The 26,764-nt window shown below is 44.5% G+C and overlaps 1 protein-coding gene across 4 annotated transcripts in view; it reads right to left on the bottom strand.

Annotated features, from left to right (window-relative positions):
- Window positions 1-26,764, bottom strand: part of PSMD11 (proteasome 26S subunit, non-ATPase 11) — a 2,265,797-nt gene that overhangs the window by 1,056,717 nt on the left and 1,182,316 nt on the right. For 2 of the 4 annotated variants that reach the window (XM_044055234.1, XM_044055236.1), the window contains one exon: window positions 8,366-8,434. In XM_044055234.1, coding sequence (XP_043911169.1) covers window positions 8,366-8,434 — 69 coding nt within the window. The remainder of the gene's footprint in view (window positions 1-8,365; window positions 8,435-26,764) is intronic. The other 2 variants (XM_044055235.1, XM_044055237.1) reach the window with 1 other exon arrangement.

Genomic DNA, 26,764 nt, shown 5'->3' with positions numbered 1-26,764 from the left:
TAGTCAGGATGTTCTGCACTTGTACTAATTTTCTGTTTTGACTGAGACATTACAAATTGTTGGTATTTAAGCATGTGAAACTGGCAATTTAAAGCCCTCACTGCTGAAGTTGCAGAAGTGTAAACTTTCTTCCCCCATATGTCTAATGCTCTAGAATCCCTGTCAGAGGGAACTGGATTTTTAGCCGTGGAAGCCTTTACCCCTTTGGGACCCTGGGAAATAGTTTCTGGGTCAGCAACAGGGTTTTTATAAAGAAATTTGTGAGAGTCGGGGACTCTGTAGTACCTGTCTGGCTTGACTGGAGCAGGGGGTAAAGAATCAGGATTTAAACTGGATTCAGAGAAAACATCATCCATAGTATCCAACACTGGCGGAATAGCAAGGGGCCTGTGCTGAGGCAATAAAAGAAAGTCTCCGAGCCTTTTCTTGGATTCTGAGTAATCCTGGCCCTCCCAATGGAAATGTTCCCTCATGGTATGTAAAGTTTCCCCAAAAGAATAATCCTCAGGAGGTGAGTCTGAAGGAATTGAATCTTCAGCGTCAGAGTCCTCATAGGGAGGTAAAGAGTATCCCTGGTTTGAAGAGGAATCAGAAAATATAAAAACCTGATCAGAAGAATCATTGTCTGTATCCTGCCTAGGCCTTTTATCAGGAGGGGGATGGGAACCCCTGATCAGAGTAATTAAGTCTTCGGCCATTTTGAGCACCTGTTTTTTAGGCATGGAGGCCTGTCCAAGTGAATGCTGTACTTGCTTCTTTGTCTTTAATGGAGTTTTAGACTTGGCTGTAGTTTTAATGGTAAGTTGAGAAGGTCTGAAAACACCCTCAGAAGCCTGCTGCCAGCTCCGGACCCATCTGAAGGGTTAGTTTCCGTAGGCACAACACCTTGAGTATCCAGAGGCCCAGGCACCTCCACGTGGGAGTCAGTAGTGGCCTGTTGCTCTGAGGTAGCGGTTGTCAGGGGCTGCGAAAGCGCCTCACTGAGAACCGGCGACTGGCCTAGAAGAGGCTTTGTCAGTTTTGGACCTCAGATGCCTGTCCTTATCCTTGTCTCTGCGGTTTTTGTGTATTCCGGTCGGTTGTTCCGACGGCATGGTATAATTAAATCTTCGGCCAAAGTAATGGCAAGCAACATAAAACAGACGTTTAATAGTGCGTTTGTTAAATCTAGCACAAAACCGACAACTAGTGACATCGTGATCTGGGCCTAGGCATGGAATACAGTAAGAATGAAAATCCTCGTGAGGTATTTGCTTCCCACAAGAAATACAATTATTAACTTTTACTGACATCGGTCTGAGGCAAGAAAAAGTTTCCCCAAAGGGTACTTAGCTTTATTGAAGACTTTGGTTCTGAAAATCGAATTCGAAATCTCAGGAGTCGGCCAACCGGCACCTGCGAACTGCTTTTGCTTCGGGCACCGCGCGGCAAGTACGACTGAAGAAAATGGTGTCGGCTGCATCTTATATACCCCTGACGCACGGACGTCAGGTAAGAAGCGACAACAACCGATGCCGGACCAAGACTTTGGAACTCTGGCCGAAAGCGGGACTGCCTGACGGCAGGATAACCCAAGTGTAATGACTGCAGCAGTGAAACACGATGATCAACTATTTAGACTACACGAGTCTACACCTGTCCTTCATGAAAAGAAATATCATTAAAGGACAGTATGTCAGACTCAGGAGAATTGTCAGCGGAGACGCAGAATTTTCCACGGAATGCAACATACTCCGTGAATTCTTACTAGAGAAGAAATACCCAGCCACACTGATTGACAAAATTGTTAAAGAGGTCACTGAGCACAGGCACAGCAGGCACAAAAGTACAGTTTTGTACCTACCATAAATGTAGATGTTCGAGGATCCACATTGCTGCAGTCCTAACTATTGGGTAGTCCGCTGTCCAGTCGGCCCGAATACCAAAGTATATGGCTGGCGTGTCGGGATTAGACTGACGTCAGTACGTCAGGGTACTAATGCGCATGACCGACGTCATATCCTCAGTCTTTTCTTGCCCCAGATGTCAGAAAACCCTAAAAAGACAAGGCCAAAACCAAAACACACCAAACATACCTGCACCAAAAATATATACAAAATATACAAAGGTACCAGAATATAATCTCACCTACACAACCACCCCTAAACACAGAGGGGAAGGAGGGAGATATTGGACTGCAGCAATGTGGATCCTCGAACATCTACATTTATGGTAGGTACAAAACTGTACTATGTTCTTCATTCGACATTGCTGCAGTCCTAACTATTGGGTAGAATCCCAAAGCAGAGGTAAGGGAGGCTGGCAAATCATAAGGAAGCAGGAGCTGATAACATGCCTTGCAAAATAGCTGTGGCATATCCAGCCCTAGACTTAGAGTAGAGAGGAAGGTGGTAATGCTTAGAGAAAGTATGCACTGAACTCCAAGTAGCAAAATATCCTTAGTTGCCACCCCCCTTAGAAATGCTGTTGAAGTGGCAGTAGCCCTAGTGGAATGAGGCCTAATCCCAGCTGGAATCTCTTTGCCATGATGGGAATAACAAAAGGCAATGCAAAACCCAATCCACCTAGAAATAGTTTGTTTTGACACAGGCTTGCCCTGCGAACTCAAAGCAAAAGAAACAAACAACTGCTGAGACTGTCTAAAATCCTTAGTCCTGCTTTAATAACGCAATTGCCTGTGTACATCTAAAGTGTGCAAAATCTTTTCCCCTTTATTTTGGGGATCTGCATAGAAAGTAGGCAAATGAATAGTTTGGTTTAAAGCCACACTAGAAACCACCTTAGGCATAAAGGAAGGATTAGTACGTAATGATACCCTATCCTTATGAAAATCAAAAAAGGCTCAGCCGCCATAAGAGCCGGTAACTCAGAATGCCTTCTTGCAGAAGTAATGGCCAACAAAAACGCAGTCTTCCATGACAAGTATTTCAGGTCAGCAGTAGCTGCAGGCTCAAAGGTTGTACAGTAAGTTTCTCCAACACAAAATTGAGATCCCAAGCAGGAGTAGGAGCTCTACGGGGGTCTTATATTCTTTGCCCCTCTAAGAAATTGCTTGAACAAAGGATGTGAAAACAATGGTGGGTCACAATCATAGTGAGCTGAAATTGCTGCAGCATGAATCTTAATGGAAGAGAAAGACAAACCTTTGTCCAATAACTCAGTAAGATATTGAAGAGCCACACTCAAATTAGGCTCGAAATCTCCAAATTCTTTGCTGCAGTCCAAAATAAAAATCTCTTCCATTTTTCATGCACACTTTCCTTGTACTAGGTCTTCTGGCTTCCATAATCACATTTAAAACTTGTTGAGGAAGTTGAGACCTGCTGTCTTTCAAAACAGAATATGCCAGGCTGTTAGATGAAGAGTTTGAAGCTTGACATTGAGCAGATGACCGTCCCTCTGAGACAATAGGTGTGGAATCAAGTGTAAAGGCCATGGAGGCTTCCTTACCAGACTCCTCAGTAATGGGTACCAGTGCTGCCGAGGCCAATTTGGAGCTATTAAAATCATCCTTGGCTTGTCTTGTCTGACCTTTAGAAGCACCTTTGGGAGAAGAGGCAGAGGTGGAAAAGCATACACATGAAGATTTTTCCAACTGAAAGAAAGAGCATCCACTTTCCAAGCTGTGTGATGAAATCCCTTCGTGCAAAACTTTGGCAGCTGGTGGTTTAGTGGAGAAGCGAACAGATCTATGTCTGGAGTTCCCCATGACACTGTCAATTTTGAAATACATGAAGATCCAGTTTCCACCCGTGGGGATCCATGATTTGTCTGCTTAACACATCTGCTAAGGAGTTCTGTGCTCCCGGCAGAAACCTTGCCTGAAGAGTTAGTTGCAAGCTGAGCGCAGTCTCCCATAAAATCATTGCTTGCCTGCACAATGGGTAAGAATGTGTTCCCCTTGTTTGTTGATGTACCACATGACAGTTGTGTTGTCTGTTAGAATCAACACCTGTCCTGGAAGAAGTAACTCCTTGAAAGCCATTAATGCAAACTGGACTGCTAACATCTCTTTCATGTTGATATGTAGATGCTGTAGTCTGGCAGGCCACTTGTCTTGTATCCACTTTCCATCTAGATGAGCTCCCAAGCAATGTCTGAGGCATCTGTCGTTAGAATCTGACTTGCCTCTGGCCGGGTCACAGAGAGTCCCTTGTTTAGGTGACATTCCTGAGCCCACCACAAAAATTCCTTTTGAATGCAAGGTATTATTTGAATGACAGTGTCCAAATCCTGGCAGTGCTGTGTCCATAGATTTTGAGATACCATTGTAGCTTCCTCATATGCAGTTTGGCATTGGGAAGCACCAGAATACAAGATGCCATGAACCCTAAGGCTTGAAGGACTGTCCTTGCAGTCAGCCCGGACTGAAGAGATAATTGATGGAAGTAACTGGAAAGATTCTTTTGTTTGTCCGGGGTTAAAAGGCCATCTGGGCTGCTGTATTCAGTCTCACACCCAGAAAGCACATGTCTTGAGAGGGTACTAGACTGGACTTTATTTCGTTCACAGAATACCCTAGGCATCTTAGCACTGCTATGACATATTCCAAATGCTGTAGAAGGTCTTCCTTTTCTTGAGCCAGAATCAGGCAGTCGTCCAAGTAAGGATAGATTTGAATTCCTTTTAGCCTGAAGTAAGCTATCACTGGAGCCAAAACCTTTGTGAATACTCTGGGCGCAGTAGATAAGCCAAAGGGCAATGCAGAGAACTGATAATGAGAATTTCCAGCTCGACAACGCAGATACTTTCTGCAACTTAGTCTTATAGGCACATGAAGGTAAGCTTCCTTGAGATCTAAAGTTACCATCCAGTGATCTTTGCCCAGCAGAGGTAAAAGCTGTTGTAACGTCAACATTTTGAACTTTGGAATGTCCAGATAAGTGTTGAGGATAGATAAATCCAAAATTGGTCTCCACGTGTTCCCCTTCTTTGGTACTAGGAACAGGCGAGAATAAAATCCTAGGCCTTTCTGGCACAGGAACTGACTGAATGGCTCCTATTTGGAGCAACAGAGAAATTTGCTTACTGTTCTTTGTAGAGGAGGAATGTCTGGCATGCCTTTGAAAGGAGGCAAGGTATGGAAATAAAACCTGTAACCGTGGTGAATGATATCCAGAACCCATTTGTCTTGGGTAATTAAATCCCAATTTTCTTTGAAAAGAGACAGCCTTCCTCCTAGAGGTGCCGCCAGGCGAGAATGTACTGGCAGCTGAAAAGGCAGGTCATTGGGTCTGCTTACGAAAGGACTGACCCCTGCCCTCACCAGAAGTCTGAGCAGGTGAACTCCTGTCCTAGGCCTAAGAACCTTGAGCTCTGCCCCTACCACGCCTAGACCTACCCCTAGACTGGGAATCATAAGCAGGATAAGTCCACCCTTAGTAGGCCAATTTCTACTAAACTTGGAGGCTGCACCTGCAAAAATCCTTAACAGTTTGCATAGACTTAGCCTTGTCCTCCATTTTCTTTAAAACTGCTTCCACAGGCGAACCAAACAACACATCAGACTGTAAAGGAGCATCCAAAATCCTTGTCTTAACATGCTCAGCTAAGTTCTGATCTCTCAACCAGGCGTGCCTCTAAGAACAGAACCAGTGGCAGCCACCCTCGAGGAGGCCTGCACAGCATCAAAACCACACTGCAAAGAATGCTTTCCCACTTGTTCAGAAACATGAACTAAATCCTGCAGCTCTTTACACTCAATACCTTCAGCCAGAGCATCCACCTTAGACTTCAATTGTGAAAGGAGATAATTCTGATACTTTAACATATGAAACTGACAATTCAACGCCCTCATGGCTAAAGTGGAAGAAGTGTACACTTTCTTTCCCCATCTATCCAAAGCCCTTGCCTCTCTATCAGGAGGAACAGGATTTTTAACCACAGAAGCCTTCACACCTTTAGGCCCCTGAGAGACAGTTTCTGGGTCCGCCCTAGGACTCTTAAAGATACTTATGGGCTTCAGGCACCCTATAGTACCTATCCGGTTTAACTGGGGCAGGAGGCAAAGAATCAGGATTTAGTGAAGCCTCTACAAAAACATCTTCTACAACATTCAGAACAGGAGGTATAGCTAAAGGCCTATGCTGGGGTAAAAACAAGAATTCTCTAAGCCTTTTCCTGGAATCAGAGAAATCTTGACCTTCCCATTTAAAATGCTCCCTCATGGAATGCAGGGTCTCTGAAAAAGAAAAATCCTCAGGAGGCGGCTGAAGGAGTAGAATCATCCACATCAGAATCAGAATAAGGAGGATACTCCTGCAAGTCCTCAGCAGAAGACTCAGAAGCCTCGAACATTGCTCAAAACTCTCAAACTCAGGTTCCACCCTAGGCCTCTTATCAGGAGGGGGCATAGAACCTCTAATCATAGTAATCAAATCCTCTGCCATTTTTAGCATATGCTTTTAGGCAAAGACCCTGAAACACTTGGAGAAACCCCCACAGAAGCTAAAGTAGGCCTGCCTCTTAAAGAAGCCTTGGCAACAGAAGGCGAGGCCCTAACCACCTTAGGAAGAGAGGAAGAACAGCCACCTGAGAAGCCCCTTCAGCCTGGCCTACTTCCTGAGAGGACACATCCTGCAACAATAAAGTTTCTCCCTGAGACTCCAAAGAAACTCCTGGCAGTACCTCCGGCTCCACTGAGCCTCTAAAGAACCGACGTCCGACTGTCGGTTCTTCCCCTAGGCTTCGCTGCTTTGTCCTTGCGCTTTTGGCTGAAGCGCCGGAGCATCCGACGGCATTTTATAATTACAACGCTTCCCAAACACTAACCTGGCACAGTCTAACCTTCTCTTAATAGTGCGTTTGTTAAATCTAGCACAAGAGCGCATCCAACAACGCCGTGCTCAGGCCCTAAACAAGGTATACACAAAGTATGGTAATCCCTATGAGGTATCTGTTTCCCACAAGAAATACAGTTATTCACTTTTTCTGACATCCGTAAAATACTGAGGCAAGAAAAACAAAATATAACTTTGATTCGGTCTGAAACTCTGACTTCAGAAACTTTCAGAACGCCAACCTGCACTCGCAAAATTGCTTCTGCATCGGACCATGCGGCAAAAAAGACTGAGGATATGACGTCGGTCATGCGCATTAGTACCCTGACGTACTGACGTCAGTCTAATGCGCCGTGACCGACGTCAGCCATATACTTTGGTATTCGGGCCGACTGGACAGCGGACTACCCAATAGTTAGGACTGCAGCAATGTGGAATGAAGAACATCCCATCCTCAGGTATGGGTTCAACAAACCGGAGACCAAACCGAAAGTCTACTCCCCAGGTTCCCCTTACCCATCTCTAATGATGCGCTGGACATCAAAAAAACACTTACCAATAACTGGAGCATACTGTGCACCAACCAAGAGCTCAACAAAGTGCTAGGGACACAACCAGAGTTCACCTACAAAAGAACAAACTCACTCAAATCGCTCTTTGAATGCCCTCTCCAGCAACAAGCCACAGAAACCATGGCCCCCCTTGGCATGCATCCCTGCTGACAATGCATTTGCTGCCAACACATCCTTTCCAGCAACAATGTCACAATCGGAAGCAGTAAAATACCCATCAGAGTCAAAGATAGGTACAACTGCAACACCACGGTGTACCTCAGTAAATGCACTCACTGTGAAGCATTCTACATAGGAATGACTTCACGAAAACTGAGTGATAGGATCATGGAGCACTACCAAGCCATCAGAAGAAATGATCCCACAAATGCCAGAGCCAAACATGCCACCAGCTGCAAACTCCCTATGCAGTTCACCTTCTTAGTATTAGAGAAAGTGGTAAATTTTAGTGGGGAAACCAGCACACCGCTCGAAGTAAAGGAACTTAAATGGCAAATAGAGCTCAGTGCTGACACCCCACCTGGCCTTAACGGCAATCTGAATAAATGCCTTTTAAAATGGATCAGATACCCAGACACATCATCAAGTATCATGTAGTCACACCTACAATATTGTATTACATGCTACCCATCCTTATTTAAGCAACGTATGAAAGTTCCTCCGTAGATTTCTGAAGTTGTTCGATTAATGCAAAAATAAAAAGCGAACGAAAGCACTCAGATATGCTTTTGGCTCAAGAGCATGGATTTTCCACATTGATCGCCTAGGTATCCATTTGTACGTATTTAGTCTAAGTTTCACCTGGAAATAGCACCCATATCTTTTATATAGATTATATATAGATAGATAGATATATATATATATATATATATATATACACACATACACACAGTCATATAAATTTATTTTTATATATAAATATATATTCATTACAAAAAGTACATTTTTTCGCTCAAAAAAGCCAATTTCCAAATCAGGAGTATGACCATATAATAATAATATGCTCTTACGTACTCTCACCTTTTCCAGCTCTGCAAGTGATCGATTTTTGCTAGCCTGTGCCACACATTTCAGTGCATCTGTCTGAAGAAAAGTAAAAATAATCAAAAACAAAGTTTTAAATAAAAAAAAAAAATTATGCTCAACTACTGGAGACCAGCTGTGGAATGCAATAATTAAACAGCTTTAACATTCAATTAAATACCACTCAGCAATTCCAAAGTATTATATTTCAATATACAACTCGTGCACAAATTTCATTTTGTAGGCAAGATGCATCAAAACATTCAAAAATCATTAGATCAACCAACTCTTAAGAGATCTCCATTCTGCAACATCAATAAACTGAATTTTAATTATAAGTTCAAAGTGCTAAAAGGCTGTGTGTGTATCCACATGAATGTCCACAAGAACCTTTTGAGTTGAAGCTGCTGCAATGTCTAGTAAAGATGAGCTGGAAACACAAGTTAGTGCCAGATGGACATATTTGAGAGTTGTGCACTAAAGGAGTGCAAAGTGAGGGCAGGGCACATGAAACCACCTCAAAGTACAACTGCCTCAGGGAGCACACTGCTAGAATTTGCTTGTAGTAGGAACAAATGGACAGCATTGGTAATTGGCAGGTTTTAAGGACAGAAAAACTGAATAATTAAAGTATATAAAAGGTCAGAAAAAATAAAAATATGTAATTATTTCAGACATCTATGTTACTTATAAACAGTAGTAAGAAAAGCTTCATAAGGACTTTAAAATACCATTAAATCCAAGTACTGTCTTTCAGTATTTTTTTTTTTACAGCTAATACTGTTTTAATTAAAAGCCTTTAAAAGAAAATAGTGCTGCCTCATATTGCAGGAAATAAATGTGAACCAAGTATCAGCTGATTAGCAAGGGGACCCTTTACTTCAAATAATACTGGAATTTCCTTTCCTGTTACACACACTACCTCATCCTTACATGAAGCACACAAAGAACAGTTTTGTACCAACCATAAATGTAGATGTTAGAGTGTCTTCACTGCTGCAGTCATTACACTTGGGTTATCCTGCCGTCAGGCAGTTCGCAGTCGGCCAGAGTTCCAAAGTCTTGGTCTGGCACCGGTTGCTGTTGCTTCTTCCCTGACATCAGTGCGTCAGGGGTATATAAGATGCAGCCAACGCCATTTTCTTCAGTTTTTCTTGCCCCAGATGTCAGGTGCCCCCAAAAAGTTAGGCAATACATATTGCTAATAAAACCAACAATAAGGTAAAAACAAAACCTTCAGCAACCAGCAAGTACACCACATAGGTAGTATAGTGTAGAAAGGCATAGATATGACCCAGGTAAGAAAGAGGGGATGGCGGGTGGGTAACCACGACTGCAGCAGTGAAGACACTTTAACATCTACATTTATGGTAGGTACAAAACTGTACTATGTTCGTTAAAGACAGACACCGCAGTAATGCGAGTATCCAAGAGGCCTAGGCACCTCCATGTGGGAGTCAGTAGTGGCCTGTGGCTCTGAGGTAGCGGGTGTCAGGGGCTGCAAAAGCGCCTCACTGAGAACCGATGCCAGACCAAGTCATTACACTTGGGTTGAATCCCAACCTGAGTCAGGGTGGCTGGTTCTATAGAGGATTTGGTATGGCTATGAGGCCCTGCAGCACTGCAGTGGCAAAGCCAGCTCTGGATCTAGAATAAAGAGGTAGTGGTAATGATTGGTAAAGGTGTGCGCTGAACTCCAAGTTGCAGCTTCCAAAATGTCTTTGGTAGGTACTCCTCTAAGGTAGACAGCAGAAGTGGCAGTTGCCCTTGTGGAATGAGGTCTAATGTTACTAGGTACAGGTTTACCATGCTGTGTGTAGCAGAACCGGATACAGTGTCCTATCCACTTTGAAATGGTCTGCTTTGAAACAGCCTTTCCCTGTGATCCTGCAGCATACGATACAAACAATTATTCAGTTTTTCTGGAATTTTTTTGTCCAAGTAGAAACATAATTGTCTGTATGTCCAAGGAGTGTAGAAGTCTCTCCCCTTTATTCTGGGGATTTGGATAAAAGGTTGGCAAGTGAATAATTTGGTTAAGAGCAACACTGGATACCACCTTAGGCATAAAAAAAGGGTTTCTTCTTAAGGAAACACTGTCTTGGTGAAAAATGATGAAAGGCTCCACTGCCACTAGTGCCTGCAGTTCTGAGGCTCTTTGTGCTGATGTTACTGCCAGAGGCAGAGCAGTTTTCCAGGATACATATTTTAATTCTGCTGAATTGGCTGGCTCAAAAGGAGGTAAAGGGAGTTTTTCCAAGATAAAATTGAGGTCCCAAGTAGGTGTTGGTGCTCTCCGGGGCGGTCTTATGTTTTTAGCCCCTCTGAGGTACTGCTTTAACAATGGATGAGAGAAAATAGGAGGATCTGTGTTGTAATGAGCCGAGATGGCAGAAGCGTGGATCTTAATGGATGAGAAGGATAGTCCTGTGTCTAGCATCTCAGTTAAGTATTGTAGTATCTGAGGAATGTTTGGGACAAGAGGGTCAAGGCTTTGAGCCTGGTTCCAGGCACATAATCTCTTCCACATTTCTGAATAGGATTTCCTGGTGCTAGGCCTCCTGGCCTCCAAAATGACATCCATAACAGCTTTAGAGAGAGGTGTTGTCTGTTTGGCTAATGAATCTGGCATGCAGACAGGTTTAAGGTTTTGAGCTGACTGTGCAGAATCTGATTGTTTTGTTGAGTCAGCAGGTGTGGAATTTGAGGCAAAATCCAAGGTGGGCCTTGAGCTAAATTCTTTAAGATTTGGTATTAATGTTGGCGTGGCCTGTCTGGAGCAACCAGGATCATCTGTGGGTTTTTTTTGTCTGGCTTTTAGGAGTAAATTTGAAAGGAGAGGCAGTGGTGGGAAGGCATAAACTTTTAGGCTTTCCCAGCTGAAAGAAAGAGCATTCATTTCCATGCTTGTGTGAGATGAGTCCTTGTGCAGAATTTTTGTAGTTGGCAATTCAGTGGGGAGGCAAAAAGGTCTATGTCCGGGCACCACCATTTTTGCGTTATCATGCTGAAGACTTGTGGATTTAATTTCCACTCGTGAGGATCCATGTTTCTGCTCAAGTCTGCCAAAGTATTTTTCTTTCCTGGCAGGAACTGTGCTTGCAGATGAACTTTATAAGTTAAGAGCGGTGTTCCACAAGGTCATGGCTTGTCTGCATAGGGAGTAAGAATGAGTGCCCCCTTGCTCGTTTATGTACCACATTACTGTGGTGTTGTCTGTCTTTAATAATAATTGTCCTGGATGCAGAAGGTCCTTGAAAACTGTTAGGGAATTTTGTACAGCCAACATCTCTTTTTGATTGATGTGGAGATGCATTTGGTCTGTGGTCCACTTGCCCTGAATACATTTTCCTGCCATGTGTGCTCCCCAGGCGTAATCTGAAGCATCTCTTGTTAACGTCTGCCTGGCTGTGGGTAGAGCGAAAGGCTGACCCTTGTTGAGGTGACATGCCTGTGTCCACCATCGAATCTCCTCCTGTAGGCAGGGAATTAGAGGTATTACTGTTTCCAAGCTGTGAGAGTGTTGAGTCGAAACACTTTTTAGGTACCATTGTAATTTCCTCATATGCAGTCTGGCATATGGAATTAGTAGTATGCACGATGCCATGAATCCCAAGGCCTGCAGAATTTTTCTTGCAGGGAGTTGGGACTTTGTTGCCATCAATTGAAAATACTGAGTCAGTTTGTGTTTGTTTGTCTGGCATGAGATAAGCCATCTGGGCCGTTGTATTTAAGCTGGCACCCAGGAATATTATCTCTTGTGAGGGCACTAGTTTTGACTTCTTTTCGTTTACTGTGTACCCTAGGCAAATTAGCAACCTTTATACAAACGCCAGATGCTTTAGAAGAATGCCCTTGCTCTCTGCTTGAATCAGGCAGTCGTCCAGGTATGGATATATTTGAATTCCTTTTTGTCTGCAAAATGCAATTACTGGTGCCAGGCACTTTGTGAAGACCCTGGGCGCAGTAGATAAGCCAAAGGGCAGTGCAGAGAATTGGTACTGCATCGAACTAGCTATGAATCTGAGGTATCTTCTGCAATTTTGTCTGATAGGGACATGCAGGTATGCCTCTGAAGTCCAAAGTAACAAGCCAAGCCTTCTTGCCCAACATGGGAAGTAGCTGCTGTAGTGTCAACATTTTGAATTTCGGAACATCCAGGTAAGTATTCAGAGTAGAAAGGTCTAATAAGAGTCTCCAGGCTTTGTCCTTTCTGGGGACCAGGAAAAGTCTTCAGCAAAATCCTTGCCCTTGTTCCTGCTGTGGCACGTTTTGAATAGCTCATGTCCATGAGGGCTGTAATTTGCTTTTGTGCCTCTGCCCATTGATTTTGTGGCAGGTCTGGCATTCCTTTTAGCCTTGGTAAAGTGTGACAGTGGAACCTGTAACCTTGAGACACAATATTCAGTACCTATTTGTCTTGGGTGATTGCTTGCCAATTTTGAGAAAAAAGTGCTAGTTTTCCCCCCTAAGGGAGCTGCCAAAAGGGAAGAGCTTGGTATCGGAAGGGGGGAGTCATTGGGACTGTTTCCTGTAAGGTTGTGTCTTGTCTTCACCTCCTTTTGGGGTTGAAGCACCACAATGTTGTGGTCTGTAACAGCCTTGGGGCTGAGATCTGCCTCTTGGGCATCTGTATCTGCCTCTTTGTGGTCTGACACTGGAAAGGACCAATTCTTTGTAGGCCAATTTCTGCTAAATCGAGTTGGCTGTACCTGTAAGAAATCCTTCACTGTTTGCATAGATTTTGCCTTATCTTCCATTTTCTTTAATACCTCCTCTGCCTTAACAACAAATAAAATATCTTGCTGTAAAGGAGCATCCAATAATTTTGCCTTAACATAATCTGGTAAACTTTGTTCTTTTAACCAAGCATGCTTTCGAATCACAGATCCTGTAACTGCTGCTCTACAAGAAGCCTTTAATAAATCAAAACCACATTGCAAAGTATGTTTTCCCACTTGTTCAGCTGCATGGAAGAAATCCTGCATTTCCTTATAGTCAGGATGTTCTGCGCTTGAACTCATTTTCTGTTTTAACTGAGACATTAGAAATTGTTGGTATTTAAGCATGTGAAACTGGTAATTTAAAGCCCTCACTGCTAAAGTTGCAGAAGTGTAAACTTTCTTCCCCCATCTGTCTAATGCTCTGGAATCCCTGTCAGAGGGAACTGGATTTTTAGCCGTGGAAGCCATTACCCCTTTGGGACGCTGGGAAATGGTTTCTGGGTCAGCAACAGAGTTTTTATAAAGAAATCTGTGAGAGTCAGGGACTCTGTAGTACCTGTCTGGCTTGAATGGAGCAGGGGGTAAAGAATCAGGATTTAAACTGGATTCAGAGAACACATCTACAATATCCAACACTGGCGGAATAGCAAGGGGCCTGTGCTGAGGCAATAAAAGAAAGTCTGAGCCTTTTCTTGGATTCTGAGTAATCCTGGCCCTCCCAATAGAAATGCTCCCTCATGGTATGCAAAGTTTCCCCAAAAGAATAATCCTCAGGAGGAGAGGCTAAAGGGATTGATTCTTCAGCATCAGGGTCCTCATAGGGGGGTAAAGAGTATCCCTGGTCTGAAGAGGAATCAGAATATATGGAAACCTAGTCAGAGGAATCATAGTCTGCATCCTGCCTAGGCCTTTTATCAGGAGGGGGATGGGAACCCCTGATCAGAGTAATTAAGTCTTCGGCCATTTTGAGCATCTGTTTTTAGACATGGAGGCCTGTCCAGGTGAATGCTGTACTTGCTTCTTTGTCTTTAATGGAGTTTTAGACTTGGCTGTAGTTTGAATGGTAAGTTGTGATGGTCTGAAAATACCCTCAGAAGCCGATGCCTGCTCAGCAGCTCCAGACCCATCTGAAGGGTTAGTCTCCGTAGGCCCAACACTTGAGTATCCAGAGGCCTAGGCACCTCCACGTGGGAGTCGGTAGCGGCCTGTGGCTCTGAGGTAGTGGGTGTCAGGGGCTGCGAAAGCGCCTCACTGAGAACCGGCGACTGGCCTAGAAGAGGCTTCATCGTCAGTTTTGGACCTCAGATGCCTGTCCTTATCCTTGTCTCTGCGTTTTTTTGTGCATTCCAGTTGTCGGTTGTACCGACGGCATGGTATAATTAAATCTTCGGCCAAAGTAATGGCGAGCAAAATCAAACCAACGTTTAATAGTGCGTTTGTTAAACCTAGCACAAAACTGACAACTAGTGATGTCGTGATCTGGGCCTAGGCATGGAATACAGTAAGAATGAAAATCCTTGAGGTATTTGCTTCCCACAAGAAATACAATTATTAACTTTTACCGACATCGGTCTGAGGCAAGAAAAAGTTTCCCCAATGGGGTACTTAGCTTTATTGAAGACTTCGGTTCTGAAAATCGAGTTTGATATCTCAGGAGTCGGCCGACCGGCACCTGCGAGCTGCTTTTGCTTCGGGCACCGCGCGCAAGAAAGACTGAAGAAAATGGCGTCAGCTGCATCTTTTATACCCCTGACGCACTGACGTCAGGGAAGAAGCGACAACAACCGACGCTGGACCAAGACTTTGGAACTCAGGCCGACTGCGGAACCACCTGATGGCAGGTAACCCAAGTGTAATGACTGCAGCAGTGAAACACGATGAACATCCTCCTAATAACGCATGCCATAAAGGACTGAGGCCTTCAGGCATTAAGGAGCTAGGCAAATGTAACTGTTCCAAGCTACTCCATAATTCTCTTATAAAAAGACCATCCTCTCCACATCTTAGTCATGCCACATGAAAGCAGAAAAAATTACAGCAAGCATGCATTCAACTTCATCATTACATTAACTGCATAACCTTCATATCAGGTATGAGGAGGTCCACCATCACCAGCAGGATAAAGTCTCAATTTTCTGACTGAACGAGGAAGACCCTTCATAGAAATAAATTATAGTTATGTACTTACCATAACTTGGCATCAGTGTTATCAGTAGTCACCATTCATCATGTTAGGGTCTAGGATCAGATATCGGATCCTAGATGGCATACTCAGGCAAGCTCAAGCTCCTCCCCTCCCATGATGCTCTGCTGCCCTCTAATTCCTCAGACCGAGTTAACATAATGAAAGAAGACAGACCAGAACAATCACCACCAATGGAGGTCCATCAACATCCTGCCAATCTCTCAGGAAGGGGGCCAGAGGGTGGAAATGAATGGTGACTATAGATAACACAGATGCCAAGTTATGGTAAGTACATAACTATAAATATGATGTTATCTTAGTCACCATTCCTCACGTTAGGGTCAGAGTCCACAGCTACCTTAATCCTGGGAGGCCTCAAGGAAGGACATGCCGAAGAACCGTGGAGCCAAAGGAAGCCCTTCCTCTAGAAATCAAATCCAACTTATAGTGGTATATAAAATTGTGAGGTGAGGACCACATAGCTGCTGCACAAATATAATCTAGGGACTGGCTAGCTGCAAAAGCAGCTGATGTAGACACCACCCTGCTGGAATGAGCCTTTAACTGGAGCATTGCGAAATCCAACGAGAAATAGTAACTTTTGATACTCCCCTGCCCTTTCTGTAAACCAAAAGGGCTACAAACAACTTGTCTCAATGCCTAAATTCCTTAGTTCTATGCAGATGGAAACTAAGCTGGCAAACATCCAAGGTGTGCAGAATGTATTCCCCTTTATTGGCATAATTAGGGAAAAAGACTGGAAGATGAATACATTGATATTAGCCTCTGAAGCTACCTTGGGCATAAAAGATTAGAAAAGGAAGAAAGGATTATGTTTCAGGGCTACTCTGTCCTTACGGAAAATTAAGTAAGGGGGCTTACTGGTGAGAGCTTGCAGCTCAGAGACCCTCTTCGCTGAAGTTAATGCCACTAAAAAGCCCGTCTTCCAAGAAAGAAATATGAGGGGGGGGGGGTTAACATAAAGAAATTCCTGCATTTGTGGTTGAGGGGAGATGCAAACAGATCGCAGCTCAGATGGCCTCACTAACAGAAAATCTGCTGCGCCACCACTGGACTCAGAGACTACTTGCGAAGGGTCAGAACAGCCCTGCTCAATTTGTCCACCAAAAGGGATGCTCCAGGAATGTGCGCTGCAAAAAGAAAGCGCCTCGTGGACATCGCCCATTCCCAAACCCTCATGGTCTTGTGACAAAGCAGATAAGAATGTTTGTCCCCTTGCTTATATACCAAACAACCGCCATGTTGTCCAAAAGTACTGCAATCATTCCTCAAGGGAGGCAATCCTGAAAGGCTTGCAACAATAAGAGGACTACTCTAATTTCCAGAACTTTGATGTGCAGTTTGGTGTCTGAGGGGGACAATGTCAATTGGACAGTCTTTCCCTGGAAATGCCCCCCCCCCCACCAGAGAGAAGTATTCGTGGTGACCGTGGCCTTGGGAACAGGGGGAGAGAAGGACCTTCTCGCTAAGCGGTCCGGAGAGCGAATACACCACGAAAGAACAGTCTGACATATGGGCGTGAGACGAATGGTGAATGATAGGGGGTGATGCAGCGCTGACCAGTGAACTGCTAAGGTCCACTGTAGCACTCATGTAATACCTTGCCATTGGAATGAAATAAAAGGAATTTGCCATGAACCCTAGGGCTCTGAGGACATGTGAAGCCGGAGGGGAGAGTTTTCTCCAGCAGAACCTGAATGTGAGAACTTAACAGAGTTACATGGTGAAGAGGAAGAGCTGCAATCTCTATGGTGGTATTCAACAGAGTGCCTATAAACTCCAGATGTTGAGATGGATCTAACGAGGCCTTGGCTGGGTTCATCATAATTCCCAGCTGATGGAACAGGGAGAGCAGGAAATCTATGTTGTCCAATAGTCGATGCTTTGTGGGGGCCTTGAGGAGCTAATCATCTAGATAGGGAAATAACTTGATTCCCTGCAGTCGAAGATGAGCTGCCACCAATGTCATGCATTTGGTGAACACTTGAGGAACTGAGGTGGGACCAAAGGGCAGGGGCCTGAACTGAAAGTTATTGGCTCCTGAGTAAAAGTGGAGAAATCACCTGGACCGGTCGATCTTTGTTGTAGCACACATCCTGGAGATCTACTGAGCACATCCAGTCACTGCCGTGCAAAAGATGCACAACTGACTGCATAGTGACCATCTGGAACTTTGACTTCAGTACAAACAGGCCTAGATGGCAGAGTTCCAGAATAGGGCGCAGGTCCCCTGTTCTCTTTGGAAATAAAAAGCGGGAATGAGTTTCGGATCCTCTCTGTCCTGTGGGGACCTCTTGGATGGTTCTTTTTCAAAGAAGGTTCGCAACCTCGGGCTAACTCTTTCTGTCCGGGTGGCATTTCTGAAGAGTTCTGATCTTTGGGAGATTCTCTAGAAAAGGAAAGCGATAGCACCTGGAAATAATGGTGATCACCTATTGATCATTGGTGATATCTGCTCAAGCTAAAGGGTGCAAGGACAACAGACCCCCGACTGCCTCCAAGGAAGGATAGCTGGGCAACGTTTCAGGAATGTTGAAAAGATTTCGCAGAGAAGGGTTCTCTGGAACCTTGATTCTGAGGGCCTCCCCTGCCTCTTTGGTGATGCCTGCCAAAGAACCTCTCCCCATCCCCTGGAAGAGGAATAGTCTTGATCACAGAAAGGAAGTTGCGCCACACAGAACCAAATTTTCTTACTCCCTTTCTGGTTCTTAGAAAAGGACCTTTGAGATGTAGAAAATTTAATCCAGACGGACATCTTCCCCTCCTGTTCACTGTGGGTCAACTTCCCTTTTATGCTGGGCCCAAAGAGTGGACCCATCAAAGGGGGCATTAATAAACATCTTGAATGAATCCGTGAACCAGTTAAGGTGCAGCCAAGCATGCCGCCTAACGGCAATGCCTGAACCAGCCACCCATGAGGAACCTTCCCACTGCGTTGGAAATCAGCCTCATGGATGAATTAACTATGGAATGAAGGGTGGACAGTTTGGGAGAAACAGTCTTGAATTCCTCGTCACACATGGAGCCTGTGAGAAAACTGACAGCTGCTTAATCAAGTCCCTCTGGAGACAGGTGAAATGGGTAAGATAGTTTAAGGCTCGCAGGCTAAAGGAAGCCGAAGCGAATAACTGCTCTCCGAATCTGTCCAGAGCTCTCGATTCGCGATTGGGAGGATGGACAGAAGAACTCTGCTACATCAACTCCATCTTGGTGGCTGCGGCCACAACAGCATCAACTGAGACTACCTTCGACCAAAACGTTTTATCTGCTGGGGGGCTACGGAAAGTACAGTTGTGTACACTTACCATAAATGTAGATGTTCCAAGTGTATTCACTGTTGAAGTGAATCACATTTGGGTTATCTGTTTGCAGTGGCCCTCAGTCGGCCTTATTATCAAAGTCTTCGGTCCTGCGTCAGTTGTTGTCTCATCTTCCATGAGGTCAGGTAGTCAGGAGTATTAAGCATGCAGCCGCCATTACAACAGTTTTTCTTCACCCAGATGTCAGGTGCCCCCATAATAGGAAGCAATTAAATACAAGGTTACACCTCCCACAAAAAAGCATACACACCAAAAAGCTTTAAGCATAGTAAACAAGAATAGAGGTGTAGTCAATAGAAGTCAGGGGGCTGGAGGGAGGGTAACTAGGACTGCAACAGTGAATACACACGAACATCTACATTTATGGGAAGCGTACACAACTGTACTATGTTCTTCGTGTTTCACTGTTGCGGTCATCACATTTGGGTAGATTCCCAAAGCCAAGGATGGGAAGAGGAAATTAGATAGCATTAGGTTCAGCTATAAAGGCCCTGCAAAGCAGCAGTTGGCAAAACCAGCTCTGGATTTAGAAAAAACTGGCAAGTGGTAATGCTTGTTAAAGGTATGTACAGAACTCCAGGTAGCAGCTTCTAGGATGTCCCTGGTAGGGACACCTCGAAAGGCTGTAGAGGTAGATGCAGCCCTGGTTGAATGTGGTCTAATCCCCTGTGGGGTAAGTTTTCCATGGTGCTTACAGCAGAAATTAATGCAGTGGCCTATCCACTTAGAAATGGTTTGATTTGAAATGGCCTTCCCCTCTGCCCCTGCAGCAAATGCAACCAGCAGCTGTTCAGATTTCCTGAGAGGTTTAGTCCTGTCCAAGTAAAATCTAAGTTGTCTGTGCAAGTCCAATGAGTGCAGCATTCGTTCCCCCTTGTTCTGTGGATTAGAAAAGAAGGTATGCAAATGAATGGACTGATTAAGGGTCACACTGGATACCACCCTGGGAATGGAGGGACTGGTCCTGAGGGACACCCTGAAAGGCTCCACTGCCATGAGGGCCTGTAATTCAAACACTCTTCTTGCTGAAGTGACGGCTAGAAGGAAGGCTGTTTTCCAAGAAAGGAATTTCAACTCTGCATTTGCAGCTGGCTCAAAGGGAGGTAGAGAGTTTTTCCAATACAAAGTTGAGGTCCCAGGCTGGAGTAGGGGCTCTCCTGGGTGGTCTTAAGTTTTTGGCCCCTCTGAGGAACTGCTTCAACAGTGGATGAGAGAAGGGTGGTTCTGTATTGTAATGAGCTGAAATGGCAGAGGCATGAATTTTGATGGAGGAAAAGGAAAGGCCCTTGTGAAGCATCTCAGTTAAGTATTGAAGAATCTGAGGTAAACTGGGCGCTGCTGTGCCCATCCCCTTAGTTTGGCTCCAGGAACAGAATCTTTTTCATTTTTTAGCATATGATTTTCCTAGTACTAAGCCTCCTTGCCTCCAGAATGACATCCATCACTTGTTTACTGAGGGCTGATAATAGAGAGATCAGGTAATTAGACAAGCTGCTAGGTTCAAGGTTTGAAGTTGTGGGTGCAGAATCTGGCCCACCTGCTGGGACAGCAGGGTAGGGGTCTGAGGCAGGTGCCATGGTGTCAGCAGTGACACACTGCGCAATAGGGGGTACCAGTGTTGGCATGGCCAGTCTGGTGCAATCAGTATTGTCCTTCATTTGTCCTGTTTGATCTTTAGTAGTACCTTGGAAAGGAGAGGCAGAGGGGGAAAGGCATAAACGGATAGATTTTCCCGGTGAAGGACAGGGCATCCACTTTCCAAGCATGTTCGTGGGAGTCCTTGTGCAGAATTTGTCCAATTGGTAATTTTAGGAGGAGGCAAACAGGTCGATCTTTGGGCTCCCCCATTTGTTTCCCCAACATGTTGAATATCTTTGGTTCCAGTTTCCACTCGTGTGGGTCCATGAGATTTCTGCTTAGGTCATCTGCCAGTGTGTATTTAGCTTTCCTGGCAGGAATTGAGCCTGTAGGTGCACTTGGTAGCTCAAGGCTGTGCTCCACAGAGCCATGGCTAGTCTGCAGAGAGGGTATGAGTGGGTTCCTCTCTGCTTGCTTATGTACCACATAACAGTGGTGTCCGTCTTTACCAATAATTGTCCTGGAAGAATGTGGTCCTTGAAGGCTGACAGAGCATTCTGTACAGCTAACATTTCTTTTTGATTGATATGCAGGTGCATTTGACTTGGGTTAGATTTGCCCTGAATGCACTTCCCTGTCAAATGAGCCTTACATGCATAGTCTGATGCGTCTGTTGTTAGGGTTTGGGTGGCAGGGGGTAGAGTGAATGGCAGTCCCTTGTTTTGGTGGCAGGCCTCTGCCCACCAAAGGAACTATCTGTAGACAAGGTATGATAGGAATCATTGATTCTAGATCCTGAGAATGTTGACACCATAGTCTTTTTAGATACCACTGTAGTTTCCTCATATGCAGTCTTGCATATGGAATTAGTAGAACGCAGGAGGCCATGAACCCCAGGCCTTGCAGTATTTTCCTTGCAGATAGCTGGGTCTTTGTGGCCAGTAGTTTGAAGTAGGCTGTCAAATTAACTTGATTCGCTGGCATGAGGTAGGCCATCTGGGAAGTTGTATTCAAGCTTGCTCCCAGGAATACAATTTGCTGGCAGGGCACAAGATGGGATTTCTTTTTGTTTATGGTGCACCCCAGAGAAGTTAACATCTTTACAAATGCCAGATGATTCAATAGTATGTCCTGGCTTTCTTGAATTAGAAAATCGTCCAGGTATGGGTATACTTGAATATTTCTTTGCCTGCAAAAGGCATTGACTGGAGCTAGGCACTTCGTGCATACCCTGGGCGCAGTAGATAAGTCAAAGGGCAGTGCAGAGAACTGATAGTGCATGTAGCCTGTTTTGAAGCGTAGGTATCTTCTGCAAGATTCCCTTACTGGGATGTGCAGGTAGGCTTCTTTTAAATCCAGTGTTGCCAACCAGGCATCTTTGCCTAGCATAGGAAGCAGCTGATAAAGAGTTAGCATCTTGAATTTTGGGATTATCAAAAATGTGTTTAGGATGGACAGGTCCAGGATAGGACAACAGGAATCGTCTTTTCTGGGTATCAGAAAGTCTTGAGTAGAATCCCTGTCCCCATTCTTCTTCTGGGACAGGTGGAATAGTCCTGATGCTTCAAAGAAAGAGAACTTGCTTTTGAGCCTCTGCCCACTGATTTGGGGGTAGATTTGGCCAACCGTTTGGGGTTGGTAAGGAGTGGAAGATCTGTATCCTTGGGAAACTATATTTAAAACCCATTTGTCCTGGGTAATGAGTTCCCAATTTTTTGCCTGCAGGGCAATCTTGCCCCCTACAGGAACAGTCCTGGGTAATGAGTTCCCAATTTTTTGCCTGCAGGGCAATCTTGCCCCCCTACAGGAACAGTCAGTTGAGCAGGGCTTGGAAGGTTTAAAGTTAAGTCATTAAGACAGTTTACCATGTCTTACTACATCCTGCTTTGGAAGTGGGAGCCCCCCACTGCTTAGTCCTGCGAGTCCCTTGGAACTGCAGCCTGGGTGTTCTGCTGGTTCTGGGTTTGGACTGAGAAGGCCTGAAAGAGGCAGGAAAGGACCATTTCTTAGAAGGCCCCAATGCCTACTAAATCTGGGAGGCTGTACTTGCAGGAAATCTTTAACAATTTGCATAGATTTAGCTTTTTCCTTCATCTCTTTAAGGACTTCTGCTTTGTTGCCAAACAGGCGGTCTTGGTTTAAGGGACCATCCAGTAATTTAGCTTTAACATGACCTGGCAAGTTTAGCTCCTTAAGCCAAGCAAGCCTTCTAAGTACAGACCCAGTGACAGCAGTCCTGCAAAATGATTCTAAAGAAACAAAACCACATTGCAAAGTATGCTTACCAACTTGTTCAGCAGAATGCATTAAATATTGTAATTCTTTATGTTCAGCACAGTCAGGAATAAACATCATTTTCTGTTTAAGTAGTCCCATAATATGTTGTTGATACTTTAACATATGAAACTGACAGTTTAAGGCCCTAATGGCCAAAGTAGCAGAACTGTATACCTTTTTACCCAATCTGTCCAAGGCCCTGGAATCTCTATCAGACGGGGGTAGGTTTTTTTGCAGAAGTAGCCTTAATGTCTTTTGGTCCTTGGGAAATGGTCTCTAGATCCGCAGTAAGACTTCTGAAGAGAAACGTGTGAGAGTCAGGTACTCTGTAATACCGGTCAGGTTTTCTGGGAGCTGGAGGTAGAGAGTCTGGGGCAAGGCTAGACTCCAAGAAGGTATGATCTACGATGTCCAGAACAGGAGGGATAGCTAAAGGCCTGTGTTGAGGGAGGAGTAAGAATTCCCTTAGCCTCTTTTTGGAGTTGGCTTTCACAGCAGAAATGCTCCCTAAGAGTGTGCAAGGTTTCACCAAACGAAAAATCTTCTGGAGGTGAAGCAGAGGGAATGGAATCCTCTGCATCAGAGTACTCATAGGTAGGTAAGGGCAAATCCTGGTAATCAGAAGAAACAGAAATTTCAGAATCCTGATCAGAAGAATCAGAAGGAAAATCAGCTCTAGGTCTCTTAGAAGGGGAAGGTTGACTTCCCCTAATTAAAGTAATAATGTCTTCAGCCACATTTGTTTTTTAGGCATATGGGCCTGACCATGAGGTTTGGACGTTGGTTTTCTAGGCGTGGGTAGAGTTTTAAGGCCCTGAAGAAGACGGTGTCGGTTTGAAATGCAAGTCTGTAGGCCTGAATGCACCCCCAGAAGCTGGTGCCTGCACAGCGGCTCCAGACTTATGCAAGGTAGAGACATCCACAGCTTCCATAGTCGAAGAAGCATCTCGCGGCATACTGGACTCCGAAAGGGTCTCAGCAGAGGCCTGCGAATCTGAAGTAGCGGGTATCAGGGGCTGCGAAAGCACCTCACTGAGTACTGGCGAACTGGTGACTAGCTTAACGGAAGTGTCAATAGTTTTGGTCCTATGCGGTTTGTCTTTATCTTTACGTGTTTTCGGAATACCAGAAGTCGGATGGCTTACTGAAGCGATTTCTGGGTAGTTAAACAGAGTATTAAAATTATTTGCTGGAAAAATAGCCAGACGACGAATAGTTTGGGGGTTGAATAAGGTACAAAACCGACAATGAGGAACGTCGTGGTCTGGACCTAAGCAAGGAATGCAGTACGAATGAAAATCTTTAGGAGGTATTTGCTTTCCACAGGTAAAACAATTGTTAACTTTTACTGACATCAGTTAAGAGCAAGAAAAAGGATCCCCAGTGGGGTACCTAGCTTTTTTTAGGCTTTGGTTCTGAAACTGAGTCGGCCGACCGGCACTTGCAAACTACTTCTGCTTTAGGCACCGCGCGGCAAGAAAGACCGATTAAAATGGTGTCGGCTGCATGTTTTATACCCCTGACTACCTGACGTCATGGAAGAGAGCATCCGACGCAGGAAGCCAAGACTTTGATATTCAGGCCGGCTGAGGGCTACCTGCAGGCAGACAATCCAAATGTATTGACTGCAACAGTGAAACACAAAGAATATCCCATGCAGACAAAAAACATTTCCACTTACTTTTGCACATCTTTTCAGTATTATGGCCCCTGGGCAGTTGTACTTGGACTACCATGGTGGAGTACGAAGAGTCCACGGCAATTACTGGAACTGAAGCCACAGAATTAGCTGAAGGGAGTAGAGATCTGGTGAGGCTTTCTGAAGGGATGGGTTATCAAGCATTACACAGATTTCTCCAGAACAGGATCCTTGCAGGTCAAAATGGGGTTATGTGAAGAACTCTGGATTTGTTCATGGCTTCTTGACTGAACTTCAGGAAAATGTGACATAAGGATAAAGGAGTCTTAGGGGTCACTACTGCATGATGGCATTCCGGGGATATTCCCCCAGATAAGGGAAACAAGTTGCAGCATCTGGTGTTGGTCAGGGATGAAAACAGGTCACAAACAAACCTTCCGCCATTGACAAAAGACCTTCTGCAATACAGTCATCTTATGAGCCATAGGTAAGGAGCGACTGCCTGCAAAAGAAATGCTTTCTCATGGGAAATGGTTGACAGTGGGAAAATAGCACGTAAAAACAGCCCATTCTCATACTTCGACAGAGAGGATGGGGTGAGATCCTCTGCTTGTTTAGCTATCAAAGCTCTGCCATACTGTCAGCGTGGATGGTTACAGCACAACTGGGCAGGGAATTCTGAAAGGCCTTCAAGTGTGAGGACTACCTTGATCTCTATACTATTGATATGCAAAATGCTGGCATTCATCTGAGAGACTATGACTATACACCTTGGGCTGTCTGCTCTTGGCAATCCCCCACCTAGGGGATAGGTGCTCATGGTGAATGCCACTACAGAAGTGAGGAACTGGGAAGGGACTGCCTAGACTCAGATTTGGAGTGAGACTCCACCACTTATGATTCAACCTGCAAGCCCTGGAAATCTTCACTTGTAGAATCATGAGATTTGCTATTGGGAACAGTCAACTTAAGGACAAATGTAGAAAACTTGCATAAAAGATGGTCAAAGAACACTGCAAACAGTATCTGCTACTAGTCCCTAGGGACTCCGATACAAGATTCCTGTTACTGACACTAAATTTCTGAAGCCATGTTTTACAATGGAAGGATCTCGTCTACAGGAAGATGAGCAAAGCACAATAGACCAGCCAAAGTATGTGGGCCTATAAAGCTAGCATTTGAAAAGGTCCAAATGCAAATCTAAAGATTCAATGTAATTTCCAAAGAATGAAAAATACCAAGAAAAGACTACCAAATAGACACTGTGGAAACACAGAACAGCTTGATATCTGCCAATCATCTAGGTAAGGAAAATACCTTCAACTCCTCCAGCCTCTGGTTTGCTACAACCAAGGGGGCATACATTTGGCAAACACCCTGTAGACTGAGGTGAGACTGTATGGCAAAAGGCAGAATTGGTAATAACTGCTCCATACACATAACAGAACTCTCCTTGAGAAGTCTTGGTATAAAAACAGGTGTCTTGAAGTTCCAAAGAATACATAAAGTCACGTTCTGACACATTTGGAGGGATTGGGGGGGGGGGGGGCTGCACTGTGATCACCTGAAAGGTGTCTGATGATAAATTTGTTTAGATCACTCAAGTCTAAAATATCCTTGAGGTCCCAAGTCATTTTGGGTGCCAAAAAACATGGACTAGTGGGACCCATCTAGATGGCACTTTTTATGAGGTTTAAAAGAAAGTTATGTGCTTACTATAACAAATCCTTGCCGTGTCATTTTCATTCAGTTCGACCTTTGGGTTGTTGGATCTAATCTCGGCGCCTTTTCCTAAAGCTGTAATCTGAGGACCAGACTCCTCCTCTATTCATAACTCCCTCCTCTTCCCTAAAATATCTCAGATTGAGTTTGCTCACATATCCCTAAACAGTATAGCCATCCTATGAGAAAGATCTCTAGGTGTCAAGATTAGGGACCATAGTAATAGCAACGGTAAGATACAAAACAGAAAATTTTTACAGGCAGGGTCTCAGATGAGGTTTTTCTGTCACCAGAAACTATCAGTGACAATACTGGAAGGGGAAGGAGAGAGGAATGTTGGAACCAAATGAAAATGAGAACATGGATCTATCACTAAGGTAAGTACATACCTATCATACCCAATGCCCTCTATTTTCATCTAATTCAACCATTGAGACAGAGTCCCAAGTTAAACACTTGGCTGGCATCAGGAAAAGACATTCCTAGTAAGAGTGGAAACAAAAAGTACAGCTGTGTACCTACCATAAATGTAGATGTTCGAGTGTATTCACTGTTGAAGTAATTACTCTTGGGTAATCCTGCTGGCAGGCTACCATCACTTGGCCAGAATTCCAAAGTCCAGGTTCGGCATCGGTTGCTGTCGCCTCTTCCCTGATGTCAGTGCGCCAGGGGTATAAAAGATGCAGCAGACGCCATTTTCTTCAGTTTTTCTTGCCCCAGATGTCAGGTGCCTCCAAATTGGTAGGCTGAAAAAAATATGCCAATAAAAATGCATGCACAAAAGTAACATTTCCTTCATCTACAAGCAAATACACCAAATAGGTTGTATAGGATAGAGAAGTGCAGATAAATCCCATCAAAGAAAAAGGGAGATGGTGGGTGGGTAACCTGGACTGCAACAGTGAATACACTCGAACATCTACA

The sequence above is a fragment of the Protopterus annectens genome, chromosome 13.part0 (genome assembly GCF_019279795.1).
Source record: "Protopterus annectens isolate FY-2018-M chromosome 13.part0, PAN1.0, whole genome shotgun sequence".
NCBI lineage: Eukaryota > Metazoa > Chordata > Ceratodontiformes > Protopteridae > Protopterus > Protopterus annectens.
This window is presented reverse-complemented; position numbering and strand designations above follow the sequence as displayed.